We start from the raw sequence: 17,084 nt of genomic DNA on the forward strand, positions 1-17,084 counted from the left end.
TCAGTGTGAGCTTGTAGCAGCCGGCCTTGCAGTTAATTCGTCTGTGAACAACGAGAAATCAGTTTCTAAACTCCTCTGCTAATGATATTTATCCAATGTCATGTGCCTCCAGCTGCTCAAACTTTTCTTCAAGTAACCTTGTTTTCAGGTTTTTCATTCTTTTTGATTTTTTTTTTTTTTTTTTTGCATTTTACAAGGTAACACTGATTTTTCTGTTTGAATGTTGTTGGCGTTTTATACCTTTTATTACAAAGCTGACAGTAGGGAGAGATAAAAGTGAGGCGAGATGCAACAAACCAGGAAGCCTCCAAGTTAACAAGACAATAATGCCATATAATAACAGGTGCGTGAGAAATGTTTGTGAATAACGGCCACATTTTTCAACTTTAAATAGCTTTCTGAACTTTTTGTTATGTTTATTGATCTTATGTGTGACTGATGCTGCAAAAAACAATGTAAACAGAGAATAGCAGCGTACAGAACGTCGCTGAAAAGGTGAATAATACACCTGAAGGAGACAAAGAGAGGAAGTTAATAAAATGTGAAGGAAGAGGGTGGATAAGGATGATTAAGTTGGCTTAGCTAATCCACTTCCTCTGTTTGTTGGCCCGAAAAAAAAGTATATAAATGCTGAACATACTCAGGCAGGGATGAGAAGTGAAATGGAGGGATAAAGAGAAGAATGAGCAGTCGGATGAATTTTTCAGGTAGAGAGGGACTCAGAAAATAAATCTCCTGCATTGTTGAGGAAGAGGATGTAGCAGTTATGAGCTCATTGTTTGCAGACATTGTTTTGCCAGCGTGCCATTGCATTTTGAATTACTTGGCAGACAAGGTGGCAGAGGACTGAATGAACGGCGTCGTTGAGAGGCAATAATTGAAAGACACAGAGATGAGGAATAAAAGGCTGTGGGAGAAGTTTTCATCTGTCAAGATGAGAACAAAGTTGCCAAAGGATTTACGAGATAGAGGAGAGAAAACGGAAGCTGGTAATTGCATGGCTTCTGGCCCCCCGTGATATTATCTCTTCCTGACATGTGCGCCTCTCCTATTGATACATGCAGTGAGCATGAAGCTGTTGCGGTGCCTTTCTGTCATTTCCCTCACACTCCTGTTACATTTCTCTTTGTGTCTTACTGATGACAGACGCCAGATGAAGAAGATAAATGGGAGAAGGAAGAAAGGCACATTACAGGGCAATGCTCCTGACTATACCTATACGTTCCCTCGAAAACAGGGAGCACTTCAACTCAATCATAGCCTTGTAGGGAGTTTCAGCAGCGGACTTCAGCAGGGCAAGTGTAAATCCACTAACACCCTTCTCTGTCTCCATGTCTCTGTCTCTCTCTCAGGCTCAGTGTCCCTCAGTGTATTCCTGGTGTCTGTCGCATCAGTAGTATGTGCCGTTTGGCTGGTAGCTCTATGTGGCGTCTGCACCTGGTGTCAACGGAAACTGGTAAGTTACAGTGCTTATTATTCACATTTCATGTTGATGTATATTTAAAATGTTTTAGAGAATGATGTGCTAACTGAATCCCTAACTGATCAAGGTCCAACAAGTTCCCATCCTAGTTCGTCAAATAGTGATGAATTGTCACGCCCCCTCTGCATCTCACAGCAATGTGAAGGCCACAGAGCTGAAACACATTGTAACACGATGTTAATGTTGTGAAATGGTCATGGTTAGGTTAGGGCAACAAAACTACTATGTTAAGGTTCAGAAAAAAAGTCATGTTTTGAGATAAAAGAAGTATGTAACATGACATAAAAACATCACGAGTGACATCAGTGCACAAAAACTAAAGATGTACCAATACCACTTTTTCCTTCCCGATACCGATCCCTGAACCTTAGGTATCTGCCGATACCGAGTACTGATCCGATACCAGTGCGTAAAATAAAAATGGATGGGATATGAATTGTTGTATGTCTAAATTTCTAAAACTCTATGTAAAATATTAAGAAATAAATACATAATAGTAGAATGAATGCCATAAAACTTTTTTTATTATTATTATCCAGTGTTGACACAGATCAAGACACAGGTTAAACTGCAGCCACACAATTTGGTAAAAAAGACATTTTAAAGGCTACAGTAGAATGCTTTTTAAACTCCACTCTGTTTCCTTTTCGTTTGCCTGTAGCGTGCGTGGTATCGGATTGGTCATAGGCTGTACTCGCCAATGATACCACATTTTAGGCAGTATCGGAGGCATTTCCGATACTGGTATCGGTATCGGTACAACTCTAACAAAAGCCATACGTATATTGCCCAATGGTAACTTAAAACAACATAAGCTTTTGGTTTCATACTGGACAAAAATTGTCTCCAGGCTGAAAGCTTTATCCATGCACCTCCCCTCCATCTCACCTTGTGTGGACTTTCTCACTCTTTATACTACATCAGTTGCTCTTAGCATCTACGAATACCGCAGATGGGTTAACATTGGAGTTAGTTGACAGCCCATTGTGTCTCATAAAAATGCTTCAGGCTTCCTTTTGTGTCGATTTGACACGGCGTTGATTATAAAGTACCGATATTTGACATCTTGGGAATAAGAACAGGCTTATGAACCACAACACGTTGGTCATGACGAAGACGGGGTAAACAGGCACTAAAATATTTACAGCAGTATATGCAGATGATGATGATGTAATAATGATCTGACATCGGTACAACTGGTCATATAATTTCTTTATTGGCTGAATTCTTCTTGTGCCAAATTCAGAATTTGATGACACTCAATAAGTGTACATAAATTACTGAAATATTTTAAAACAAAAGTTTGGAGCCTAGTTTCCTTCATGTCAAGTTTTTGTGCATTAACGTCAAAGTGTTTCATGTAGTTATCGTCTTTTATTGGACAAAAAATTTAGCAAATAAAACAAGTTCTTTCCACTGTGCAGATGAAATAAGTCACTTTTTTTTAATATTAGCGCTGATTTGATAACTGAGTTGTTCTTGATACCAAAATAGAGCTGCAAAGATTAGTTGATTAATCGATTGGTTGACTGTTTTCATTATTGATTCCTCATTTAAGTAATGCCAAACACTTCCTGGTATAAGTCTCTCCAATAAAAATTGTTTTTTTAGTTTTGAGTTATAGCTTTATACATTGTTATCTGTGGGATTTGGACTGTTGACCGGGAGAAAAAAACAGACTTTTAAAGACGTCACATTCGACTTAATGGGCACTTTTAATTATTTTCTGTATTTGTGTAATAATTAATTGAATGATTAGTTATCAGTTAATTAATCAAGACTTTAATCAGTGGATTCATTGATGAAAATACAGTGGAAACAGCTGATCACGTCTGTCAAGGTAGAATTGAGCACTTTAGATGGATGAATATTATAACCTATTAGATTAGTTTTAGTTTTTCTGTTATTGTAATATGGGAGGTATTTGTCAGAGGAAACATTTAAGAAGATCAGAATAGGTATTACAATACAGTCATGTCGCCACCCCAGTCTCTGTAAACATATGCACCCATGCCACCTCATAAGTTACAAAATTGCAAAAGTTTCAACTTGGTTTCATGTTTTTTTTTTCTCTAAAGTCTAGTTTTTAATTTTCATTTTAGTTTTTAAATGTCTTCTCACACCCAGTTTTAGTTCATAACTGAGTTATAACAGTCAGGTTTTCCTTTGATAGCCATGATTCCACCAGCCTGTCTGGATGCGCATCTAGAAGTATCGGAAGCATTGGAAAATTGTGATGGAAATGCCAAAATTCGAATTAAAATCCCCTGATTCGCACAAACTAAAATACGCTCACTTTAGCCGGGTTTTGGTTGATTCGAAAAAATGTTGATTTGCAAAATGGGGGATGGAAACAGTTATGTTCGAATTAAGTCTGACGTAGCGCACCTCTCTCCATGGTGACATCCACACTCCAGGTCGGGAAGGCGGTAATGCATTTACAAGCTGGTTGCCAACCACCAGAAAACATAGAAGAAGAAGAATGCGAGACTTGTTTTGTTTCTGGTTCTGCGGAAAACTCGCACAAATTCGTAGTTTTCACCAAAGTCCGTACATTTAATGGAAACACACAGGATTCGTATTTGTTTTAATGCGCATTTCCCATTGATTCAAATCACTTTTGGATGGAAACATAGCTACTGTGACCTTGAACTGGATGTATACTGTGATTAGTCTGCTACAAGCCGTTGTTGTATAATATTGTCTCGCTTGCTGTGCTGTGTGGGACGGGAGCCAGAGAGAGGCTGTATGTTTGGCCATGACAGCAAACACGATCAGAGACCTTCGTGCACTCTGTAAACATGGCTTTGTGCTCTCTGAGCTTTGTGCATTATGGCTGCTCGCCTCCAGCCTCCAGTGCCATGCTAATGATTCATATGCTAATGAGCATCACTCTGAGCTCCTGGAGAAACTGTAATTCCTCCTATACATTTTGATCCTCTGGCATTTCCTACACTCTGCCCAAACCCCCCCCCCCCCCCCCCCGTTTGTCCCCTCTCTCATCTCTGTCCGTCTCTCTGTTTGAGGAATGATTGCAGCTCGGCGGCTGATCAAACATACACAGGCTGAGAGTTAACTCGGCTATTCAGAAGAAAAACAGCCAAACTAAATGACATGATTTTCCAGGGAACATTTATGACTTTTTACTAGACTTATAAAGTATGTTAAGTGCTCTTTAAAATCTAAATAGCTATCATTGCTTTGGAGTGCAGAACCCACTGAACCTGACAAACAAACCCATTTCTTATCTTTGTTTACCCTCAAGTTATCTATGTCTCTGTCTTTGTTTTGTGTCACCCTCCTTCTCCTTTTATATGGAACAGTCTGGTTTGTTCGTCCTTTTGTCACGTTATCTCCATGTCCTTGTCAGAATGTCACTTGATTTCGTTTTCCAGGATTGTCCCGCTCCTCTCTCGTCTCTCCGCTGCCACTGTAGTTTCCCCTTCATAGTCCTTGTCTCTGTTTTTTTCATCTTCCTTATTATCTTTTGTTTGTTTTGTGTGTCACGCTCCTAAAGGTTAAACAAATAAACACCTACAGGTAAAGAACAGAGGCGATGTGCCAGATGTGAGAATATAAAAATGTCAGTAATATCGCTGCAACTAATGATTATTTTTGTCATCTAATAATCTGCTGGTTAATTTTTTGATGAATGGTTTTGCCTGTAAAATGTCAAACGTTCCCTGAGTCTGAGTTGGCATTGTCATGTTGCTTATTTTGTCCAACAAACAGTCCAAAACTCAAAGATATCAAATTTATTATCATATAAGACAAAGAAAAGAAGCAAAACCTCACATTTGAGAAGCTGGGAAAAGAACATGTTTGACATTGTTGCTCAAAAAATAAATAAATAATCAACTTTCAAAACAGCTGTTAATTAATTTTCTGTCCTAGTTTTCAAAAGGCAAATAAGTCAGTTAAACTCGGTTCATCCTCCAGTCTGTTACACTGAAACACCCAGCCAGATGTTCGTCAACAGCAGCAGCACCTCACTAGTTTATATTCAACATGTGCATCAGCGGTGCTCCAAATGAGACCGTGTTTTATCTGTATCATAGACATGTGTATAACAGTACCTTACAGTACATTATATAATTAAATTCACTTTTAAGAGATCTAATATTAAAGGTACTGTGCATCTGACTGGTGATACATAGCGGGTATGCTTATGTTTCTCTGTAAATAATTTCTATTTATCCTTCCTTGAGTGTGTGTTTAATAGCTAAAACTTCAGACCCCTAGTTTACGTGTCACTTCTAATCTAAAATGGGCACTTGGGTGTCAATAATGTTTTCTTTAGGCTCCTTCTCAGCTGATATGTCATCCTCTGAGCATTCACCACCCTGCTCTACTGCCTGGCTCTGGGGTTTTCCCTGTTTGCTGAAGTATAGAAAATGAGAAGAAGCGAGTCTTGCTGTCCCCCTCAAAGGACATGGGTTGAATATGTGTTTTAAAAGGCTTAAAATGAACAAACCCTCCTAAAATCTTTATAGAATAAGCTATAGTTAAGACTCTCTAATAAAATTAAAAAACAATCTTCAGATGAAGAACAGAAACAATATATCTTAATAAAATGGATCAGATGTCTCCCTTACTGCCATAAAATGTGTTCCTCCCTTTCCTCCCTTTTTGAAAAGACGTTTCTGTATTCTGTTGGTCACACCCTCATGTGTAATACATCACTGAAAATGTCCAGGATGTGGTATTCACAATACATCCAGACTCATACATGTATGGTCAATCCAGTCTCTCTGAAGTCATCAAAATCTGGCGCTTGGGCACTGACGAAAAAGCCGTCCTTTAACGTCGACATGATACGTGGCCAGTCACTGATGTATGCCTTTTATTATTCTACTTCTTTTCTTATCCTGACTGTTCAATGTATTGAGCCTGTTTTTATTTTATGTTACTGTATTTTATTATTATCACTATCATTCTCAATTTCTATTCCCCTTTTTAATCGACTGTTTTTATTGTTTTAAATTGTGTCTTGTTGCTTTTAATGTCTGTGTAAAGCACTTTGAATTACCTTGTGTTGAATTGTGCTATACAAATAAACATGCCTTGCCTTGCCTTGCCTTGCCTGGTTTAATGGTGCTTGGCAGCGTCACGGGGAAATGCCGTGGGACACAAACAAAAGCTAAGGCGACTAAGTTTGAGTAGGGTGGGTGGGAGTGTGAGTGGTGGTGGATGGGTCCAACAAACGCCAACTTTCACCTGGGAGAGCGGCATTCATGGCTCATAAGATTATAAAGCAAACCCTGTTCTTTTTTCCTAAACCTAACTACATGCTTTTGTTGCCTAAACCCAACCACGTGCATTAGCTGTTGAAGGCAAAAAAGCGCAAATTTGCGGTGTTTTACTGATGTAGTGTGTTGATTTTGAAAGTGACAGTGTGTAAACGGCAAATTTGCGGTGTAAATGGAAGTGTAGTTTGATAGAAGGCAATGCATGTAACAGGCAGACCTTGGCACTGCATCCCAGGATGTCAACATCCAACGCACCCAGGGTATCTTTCATGTCGTATCTGGACATGGAAGGTCAATGACCAAACATCGATATATGACGACATCGGAGTAGGAATGTGTTGGTATGGTGTTTAAAAAAAGGCTTCATTCTCATCCCAGCTCATCAAATATCGCTGCTTTGTCAGTGGACTTTCATGTCTAAATATGACGCGCAAGGTACCCTCCTGCATCTTCTGTTGACGTTCCAAGATGGCATGTCAATTGACGCTTTTTACATGCATTGTGTTTCCTCAAAATAGACTTCCATTTCACAGGAAATGTACAGTGTCTGCTTGTAGATGCATACAGTCTTTTTTAAAATACATTTGCAACGTAGGTAAAACACCTTTTTATGTTTATTTCCTTGTGCAACAAAAGCACGTGGCAAAGTTTAGAAAAAACATCATGCTTTGGCTCAACATTTACACAGGGAGAGAACATCAGACTCTCAGGTGAAAGTCCAGCATTTGTTGATTCTGTCCACCTCCCCTCCATCCCTTCCTACAGGGACTTTCCGTCTCTTTATGTAAATGCTGTGTTGCAAACTGACACCGCCTGGTGGCACATCATACTGCCACCAAAGGTTCCTTTTTGCGTTGGTGTCTGACGCCAAAATCACTGACACAGTGAGGGAATTTGACAAATTGGTAATGAAAGCAGGCTGCATGTCGCCCACAGAGGGGAAATAGACATTTCTCAGAAGGATATTTCAGATTTTGGGGAGATGTGGCCCCCTAGCTCCTGTGGTGATTATGCCTTTGGTTTACTCATTAACATTTAAACAAAAAACACAATTTTTCCTCAGCCAAAGTGCTTTTGCTGCCTAAATGTTTCCACTGAATACAATCCAGGCAGCAATTATATTTTGTACAAACTATAATTTTGAAAACAAATTAGTGGTATATAAATGTAATTTCTAGGACAGAGTGTTGGTGAAGTGTGTTTGTTCACTTATTCCTCTGATGAATCACATCAATACGAACGGTACATTTCTGGCCATGAAAGAAAAGGATTCATACGAGAGCATTCGTTCCAGGAGAGATGAAGCTGTCTGGAACTGGTCTCATGCCATTGGTTGTTTTATGGGAGTGGAGGTGGGAGGAGAGTGGGAGGAGGAGGGAAGGGAGAGGCAGAGGCAGAAACAGCCACAGAGGCATTCAGACAGGCAGGCAGGGAAGAAGAGAAGGTGATGCTGGTCGATGTTGAACATCCAGGTGTGTGACAAACATGATGACAGCAGGGTTTTGAAAAATACTCCAGAGGGAAGCAGGTCGACACCGCTCTGAGCTGGGAATCCCCCTCAGCCCCCCTCCTCCTCACATCCCCAGTACATCACATGTGCCGTCTTTAAAGTCGTTTGCACGCAGCTACGGTGCCGTCATTATGCTGGATTCTGTTTCAAACCTCCTCTATCCTGTCCCTTTGTGTTTCTCACTTGCCCCTCTACTCTGTCGTCGTACTCCTGTTACTCCCCCGTCCTCTCGATCTTCCCGTCTGTTTCTCACATCCACCCACACTCTCTCAACATTGTACCTTCTCCACCCTCTCCTCCACAGCCTCCTCAAGATTTTATGATTCTGTTTAATGATAGATGAGCTGCACTTGATAGCGTATTCTTGACTGCTAGAAATCTATCCTTCTCTGAGTCCCAGAATCTAATATCATTCTGTCTTGTGTGTATGCATTGTACAGTATGTGTGTGTTTACAGTAGTGGCTGAATGAAGGTACAGATGAGGTCAGGCCCCCAAAGCTGCTCTCTCTATTGAAAATGTTTGTGCCGAGCTGGACACATGAGATGTGACATGATAAATAATACAGTGTATGGTGGATGCATTAGAGAGAGAGAGAGAGAGAGAGAGAGAGAGAGAGAGAGAGAGAGAGAGAGAGAGAGAGAGAGAGAGACAGTAGAATTCATAAAGAGGCCACCTGTCTGCGGGACACTGAAAGCTGCATTCAGATAAACATGCAGCTTTGTGCTGTGTCTGAAAGCCTCCAGGCTGCTTCAAATCCTTCATTGGGTACAAATACAGCATTCATCATCAAGTTTGAAATTGAGCAACAAATCTCTCAACCAAAGAAAGCCAAAGAAATCCTCTATCAATGTCTGATAAGAAAGTCACTCAGGTAACAAATAGACATCAGCACCAGCAATAGGCATTTGTTTTCCCTTTTCAAGAATGCAAGTATTTTCAAAGTAGAAGGAAATTGCAGGAAGTTACAGAACTGAAGAAACTTTCATTACCAGAAAAAACACAGCATCAGTAACTTACTGAAAACCTTAAAACAACTTACTGTATTTTTATCGCCTATCACCTTTAATTACACTTTGTGTCCATCATCAGTCTGACATTGCATCCATAGTAACCAATTTACACTGCTCAAAAAAAATTAAGGGAACACTTAATCTTCGCTGTATAACACCAAGTCAGTTAAACTTCAGGCATATCAATCTGTCCATTTAGGAAGATCAAGTGATTGTGAATCAGTTTCACTTGCTTTGGTGCAAATGAAAGTGACAACAGGTGCAGTGTCCTTGTCACTACTGGTAGCACGAGACAATACCTTCAGCCCAATCAGGTTGCGCAGAGCATAGAGGAGATACTAGGAGACCGGCCATTACACAAGGAAAGCTAGGGCCGTAGAAGGGCATCAACCCAGCAGAAGGACCAGTATCTGCTCCTTTGTGAGAGGAGGAACAAGAGGAGCACTGCCAGAGTCCTACAAAATGACCCCCAGCAGGCTACTTGTGTGCGTGTTTCTGACCAAACTGTCAGAAACAGACTCCATGAGGGTGGCATGAAGGCCAGACCTCCTCCAGTGGGACCTGTGCTCCAAGCCCAGCACCGTGCAGCTCGATTGGCATTCACCAGAGAACACCAGAATTGGCAGGTCCGCCACTGGCGCCCTGTTCTCTTCACAGATGAGAGCAGGTTCACACTGAGCACATGTGACAGGCATGAAAGAGTCTATAACATCAAAGGTGTCTGTATCATCATCGAGAATGACCAGTTATGGTGGTGGGTCAGTGATATTCTGATGAGGCATATCCTTGGAGGGTTGTAAAGACCTCCATGTCATAGCTAGCAGTACCCTGACTGCTGTTAGGTACTGGGATGAAATCCTCAGAGCGACTGTCAGACCTTACCTTACCTAGTGATTTTGAATCCAGCCCTCAAAAGGTTGATGATTTTGGTTTCCATTGACTGTTGTTACATCATTTTGATCTCAACAAATTATATAATGTACATCAGTAAATATTTTCACTATTCAGTCATGAGACCAACATGTTCACCTGAATCTAACGTCATTTTAAGCCCACACTGGTGCATAGCCATGCCAACATAACCTATTTTGACTGGCTTTTAAGAATGGAGCCATGCAATGTAAAAACAAACTACAATGTGGGGCAATATTGAGACGATATGAGCAGATATGAGCAGCTTAGATAACAGCCTCTATCGTGTCCATAGGGCTTGCCATGTCTGTTATTGTTCCTCATTGGTGCGTGACTTGATAACAGCTTGCGTCAGTCCCACTCAGGGTGCTGATTGGCTAATTGTGTCCCACCGTGGCGCTCATTGGTTGTTGTTTATTTTAACCAAGAAACTGCTGTTTCATGTCATGATGTCAGAGGAAACACTCAACTCCAACTCAGTTTAGTGGGCAGATCCAAAGGTCTGGACCCAGACAAGTATTTTTATCTTTTCCTGACAAGCAACATCCTCCTGGTGGTGACAATAATTACTATCCTGTAGTCAAAGCAGAAGTAGCATGACATTAACTGCGTTTACTTGCAGAAAATATTTATTTCTACTCTTATTTCAAAAAAGACAATATTCCTACTAAGCTGTATCCGTGGCTAATGACAATGAATATTCCCCTAATATTCCTGTTTACAAACAGCCATGCATACGCTGATTAATGTAACATCATATTTGCAATTATCCAAAGTCCTGTTGATATCCAAGTCTTTATTAATGTTTAAGAGAAGGTGTGTTTCTTCTTCTGACTAGAAATGTGGGCTTTTCACAACCTGTTGGCTGGTTGATTTGTGTACAATGCACTGGGCCGACCATAAACAGTGTCGCAAACTGTGGTCAAAACCCAACCGAGACCCATATTTCCAATGCACTGTATACATGTCCAAAGAATGCTCCTAAAACCTGAATGATATGTCACACATGTCTTAATGGGAAATTCAGAATATCCAAATGGAATAGGCTCCTTACCTCACCCATATCAAATTATGTATTAGGACTGGGTGATATGGAGAAAATCAAAGATCACAACAATATTGTAGGGTTGATTGTATATAATGACTGAAAGGGTAAGGACAAAAAAATACAACAGCAAGAACAGTCTGGTAAGTTCAGGAAATTACATCTCTATCAAATCAAATCAAGTTTACTTATATGGCACATTTAAAAACAACTGCAGTTGACCAAAGTGCTGTACAAATTAAAAGAATAGCACACAAATATGTAGCAATATAACATGTACACAGATATAAAACAGAATAACACCAGTAAGAACTATTACATACATAAAAAGATCATAAAATATTAAAACCACTACCAACAACCAAAGGCCATTGAAAACATGTACATTTTAAGATTTGTCTTAAAAGTGTCAATGGAGGTGGAGCATTTGACTGAGAGGGGAAGGCTGTTCCAAAGCTTTGGAGCAGCAACCACAAAGGCACAATCTCCCTTACCCAGCAGCCTCGATTGTGGGACAGTTAAAAGACATTGTTCTGTGGATCTAAGAAGTCGAGAGTTGGAGTAGGGGCAGAGAAGTTCAGCAATGCACTGGGGTGCCAGTCTATATATGGCTTTGAAAACAAATAAAACAACAAATTTACTGTGATGCAACCTGTAAAATCAGGAAAAGACACCTGTTACCATATTACTATATCCAGAATCTAACACAATATCTCATATTTTTTAGTTAAAAGTTGACCAAATCTGAACAACAGAGGTGGTAGCTCAGAAGACATGCGCATGATCTGCATTTGGAACAATCATATGGGTCATTGTGGACAACAGTGACAGGTGACCTATTTTGTCTGTTTAGGTGTGAGGAAACTAGAAACTCGTAGTGTTCTTCGTCTGCATCTGGAACCATCTGTTCTGTGTTCCTTCACACAGCCTTTAAACATTAATAAGGTTGCATCAAAAATGATCCATACGTAAAGCACCTGATTCCACTCAGAGCCTTTAATTGAGGTTCTAGTAAAACCTCTGTGATGTTTCTTGTCAAGGGTTCTATAAATATAATATGTTTTCACTCTTATGCCTATAAGGTGCTATAATATCATGAGTGGGTTTATATTTTTTATTAGCAAATCTGAAGTCAGCGACAGGCACTCCTATGTGACTCTTCTAACTATCATAAATAATTGAAAGAACACAATTCCAGTCTGCTCAGCAAATCATGATGACAGACTGTCCTCATTTTGAGACTTTATGTTGTCTCCCACATGGCTGCATAGGTTAGCACCATCACTTGCAAGGCAGAGGTCCTCTGTTTGAACCTGGTGACTGCGCAGCTGGGGCTTTTAAATTAGTATATTCTCCCTGTCTGTGCACTGGTCCCTCCAGTTTTTTCCATGCAGGTCAGGGGAAGTGAAAACTAAAAATAGCCTGTATTAAACAATTATAACATGTGATGTGAAACAGATATACTGCAGACCGTGTGACTGCACACCAAAGTCTCCCTGGTGTTTCTGATGCAGTGGCTAAACCCTTTAAAATACAAGAAAAAGCATGAGCAATAGGATGAGCACATTGCACTGTTTTGTGAAAATAAAGGGACCGTTAAAGTGACCACTGTGAAATAGCCCCCTCTGACTTCACAGAAAGCAGAATGGAAACCAAATATAAAACCCACCAATAAAAAGACATTATTTCTTTGTCTTCTTGTGACATTTAATTCCGCAATTAACATTCGATGGCAGATTGCCTCAATTTAATTTTAGCATCTTCATACCCTCTGCTGTTCTCTCCTTTGAGCTTTTCACAACTGGTTATTAGTGGCTGCTGATGCAGAGAGTGCTGCTGAAAAATCTCAGTTTTGAGGAAAAAGGAAGGAGTTAAAGTGACACTTCAAAGAGTGAAAATATGAATTAGTGTACCCTCTATATTTGACGGTTCTTGTGCAATCAAAAGGAGCCGGGTTGAGCGTGTAGGAGGGAAACATGACACACCTTCATCACCCCTGAAATAGCCAAGGCTAGCAGGTCTCTCTGGAAGTACAAACAATAATGGTTTCTCTTCTGCACGACTTGAAATTAATGTTATATAAAACTCATAAACTCATCCAGGCACATTGTGTACTGGCGAAAAGTCCTTGACTGGTATGTTGGAGTTCTGAGCTCTGAATCTTCCTTTTATTTGTCTGTCTAGCACGATGTGATGTGGTCTCTATAACTAACATGGAGGAGTCATTTTCGAAGTACTGCATATTTTATCAAAATATTTCATATGTGATTCAAACCCAAGTCAAGATGATGATGATAATTATCTACAGCAACAGATGGTGATGTAGCTGAGATCTCCAAAAGGGATCAAGTCCAAAATGTTGTTGCCTTGATCATGGATAAAGCTTCGCTCGAAAAACACGTTGAGAGATGAAGAGAGGTGTTTTCTATTTAGTCGACATTTAACGGCATATGTGCTCTTCATGTCCACATTGCGAGGTTCGGATGGAAAAACATTATGTAAGAGGAGAGGGTCTGTGTGACTCAGCTGGAGGGAGCTCAGTGTTATCATCCTCAAGAGTTCAATAAATACAGAGTTCAATAAAATGTAAAGGTCAATAACTGTAACTAGTGTATATTGCTCTGCTGAAAGCACGATCCATTAAGTGGTAGAAATGTGCAGGGACGAGGTGAAGTAAGCTTTATAATATATAACAATAGAAATATGCATATTTTTGAATCCCCCCCCCCCCTCCAAATGATCCTGTTTCTCCCTTAGAGAGCTCTGGATAGACACTTGTCTGCTTTAAGTAAAGTATCTCATATGTGGAGGAGTTCAGTTTTCTTAAGATGGATTTAGACTTGATGCCTGGGTATATTGGCAGTCCTGTTGTAGATACCCACAGAATTTTGATATATAGTTCTGCATCAGAATTCACCCATTGATGTCAACACTGCAACACTACTGAAGATCAGGGGTCTTCAACATTTCTCAAGCCAAGGACCCCTTAGCTGGAAGAGAGACGGAGCAGAGGACCCTCGCCCCTACTAGATACAGTATATTGTATAAAATTGAGTTGCATATTTAACTGGGCCTGAAGTTCCATGAATAAACATTAGGGCTCCTCCTGAAAGTTGGAGACTCGAATCATAAGTCAGAGGCCCCTTAAGTCAAGCAAGTTTTTTTTTGTTGGTTTGCTAGTCAGTGTGCAGTGTAGGCTACTTCAGGGAACACTTTGGTTCCCAGTTTTTGCTGCAGAGTGAGCGCTCTTCACTTTCAATTTGCTCTTCAGCACAGACAGCTGCAAACACAGAGGTAGCTCCCCAGAGGAGGAGAGGATTTGCCTGGTCAGGCTCTGAGATAACGTTATCTTCTGCCTTCTGCTAAGAGGTGGTGAGTTTACAGCTCACAGCAACTTAATGCCAAACGGTCTCTGGCTTTTGTTTGATATCTAAAATGTTGTTTCACATTTCCAATCCATCGTTAGCACAGTGCACTTATTTAATATATTATGTGAGTGTCACTGCACAACGTGATCTCATAGAACTGGTTGTATGATGTCCTACGAATTAGCGCCCCGCGAATTATGTCACATCCCTAATTTACAGTTACATAATTAACATTAAATAATGATTGTTAAGAATAGGCAAGTAAAGTTCACACAGTTCCAAGTGTGCGACTCCAGGGGAAAGTCCAAGGGAAAGTCCAGGTTTTTGTGACCCATCCACCGCCTCAACCTTCCTGCTCACAAGACCACTGGGGACTGCTTCCTTGTTTACTCCTGTAAGCTCATTGGTTGCATTACTTTTTGCAGGAAAATATACAAGCAATTTGTGAGAACAGCCAGCACTATTAAACTGAACATCCTGCTTTAATGCTGTGTGAAAGTCATACCCCTGTATACATGATGTTTGTTTCTCAGGTGAATGGTATTTAGGAGCCTTTTGCTCAGAGAGTTATAAGCCCTTTTTATTTATTTTTTTTTTTTTTCATGTCTATTCATTCTGTTTAAACATAGTATTTCTTGCAGATAAAGATTTTTGCATTTAAAGATCAGGGTTATTAGTATTATACTATTTGTAAAATTATATTCCAGTTGTGGCTGCGTAGGATGGTTTCTGACTCTTGTGAACTCCAGAGTGTTGTAAAGTTCAAAAGAAAAAAATATCTTAAAAAAGATAGATGTAATCATATTAAAACATGTTTTTATCATTAACAAAATATTCTGCCTTATTTGTTGGCGTTCAGCCTTTCAAAAACAAAAGATTTTACTTGATCAAAAACCTGTTTGCCTGTGGCACACAAAGGGAGGCACACATCTGAAATAACACAGCACAGCCAAATGGCAATCTAACAGCTCCATAAATTACATTTATTCATTAAAGAGCTTTGATTTTATGAAAACAGACCAACTTTTTAATCCAATGAATCACTTTATTCAAATTGAGGATTTTTATTGTAGGATTTAAAAAAAATATTTAGGGTGTAATATCATGAAATATGACGGCAGTCGTCAGAAGCCTCATTCAAAAACCTCAACACAAACTTCAAATGTAAAACAATGACACTCGGTACAGCCCCATCCACAGTAATTATGTTCATGCTTTTGTTAACTGTGATAGAGAGCAAGGTTTGATGAGCAGAAGATCTGCAGCAGAGATTGTGTTGCTTGATGTGTGTTACTGAAAGGAAGAAGACTACTGAGACTATCTTCAGCTTACTTAAAGGAATGCTTTGCCAATTATTAACCAGGCCTGTGTCGCCAGGGTGTGTGGAGTGTGTGCAGATGTTGTGGCACCCCCGGGGCCACCAGCTTCCTACCCGTCCGGCAGTCAAAGTCCCCCTGATGACACAAAATGTGGGGAAATTTTACTCATGACACAAGAGCCCCCACTGCTAGCACAGTGGGAAGGCCCTGCACAACCCCCCCACACCACAGCGACATAGGCCTTGTTGAAAACCCATAAAGTATAGCTGCAATCTTCACAATCTCCACATGGATTGGAAAATTTGAGAACACACACGCAGCCCAAACTTAAGTACTGTTTCTGTGGCCTTTAAAGCTGAATAACCGTAGTTGCTGTAACCCTGATTTGTGGTCACATTTGTGAGGTGGAGTATAACAACTGCAGCAACGTACCCACTATGTCTGTGCTTGGGCTCTGTAGCTATGCTCCAACCCCTTAGCACACAACTATAAATACACCTTTAGTCATTTTTATTGCATGAGATATGGTTCTAAGTGTTCGCTTCTAATAAATGTGTAGTCTTCTCTTTTTGAATAATAATATGTATGTAAATTTCTCTGTAGATGTATGTGTCTTAATGAACCTGATTTCATATGGTGTCTGACACACAGCTTACATAGTGCGTTGTATAGTAGGCTCTGTGTGTGAAGATGTTTGTGATGTTTGTGCACGCAGGAGTGTGTTCTTGCATCTCATTGTAGTTAAGTGGTCCCCCGTCACGTTTTGATCCTCAGAAGCTGGCTGTAGTCCTGGCATCAAACCAATTTCTCCTCTCCCTTCATTTATCATATTTTACAACATGTTTGGGACCTGATGCTCCTCTAAAGCCTCTGTAATGTGCACTTCACTTGCAAAAATGCTTTTGTAAACAATGATCAAGACACGGCTCTGAGATCCGTCTCTGTCTCTCTCTTGTCTCTTCGCAGGGGAAGAGGAATAAGCCCGGGGTGGAGGCTGCCAGCTCTCCAGATTCTGTGCGAGGTCGAGGGGAAAATAAAGCCATCAAGTAGGTGTCAGGGAGGGTTTAGATGGAGGCGTATGGAAATGATCTATGATGTGGTGATAGTATCACATTTTAACAGCCGTTTCTGATTGGAAAGCTAATCTTGTAGCTCCTTCCTTACACGGTCTAAAATGTCCACCATG

The 17,084-nt window shown here is 40.3% G+C and overlaps 1 protein-coding gene across 3 annotated transcripts in view; it reads left to right on the forward strand.

The window, feature by feature from the left end:
• The window catches only part of syt7b (synaptotagmin VIIb), a 158,536-nt gene that overhangs the window by 73,395 nt on the left and 68,057 nt on the right, over nt 1-17,084 (forward strand). For all 3 annotated transcript variants that reach the window (XM_033628611.2, XM_078175317.1, XM_078175312.1), the window contains exons 2-3: nt 1,353-1,456; nt 16,865-16,944. In XM_033628611.2, the coding sequence (XP_033484502.2) occupies nt 1,353-1,456; nt 16,865-16,944 (184 nt within the window). The remainder of the gene's footprint in view (nt 1-1,352; nt 1,457-16,864; nt 16,945-17,084) is intronic.

This window comes from Epinephelus lanceolatus, chromosome 2 (genome assembly GCF_041903045.1).
Source record: "Epinephelus lanceolatus isolate andai-2023 chromosome 2, ASM4190304v1, whole genome shotgun sequence".
Classification (NCBI taxonomy): Eukaryota; Metazoa; Chordata; class Actinopteri; order Perciformes; family Serranidae; genus Epinephelus; species Epinephelus lanceolatus.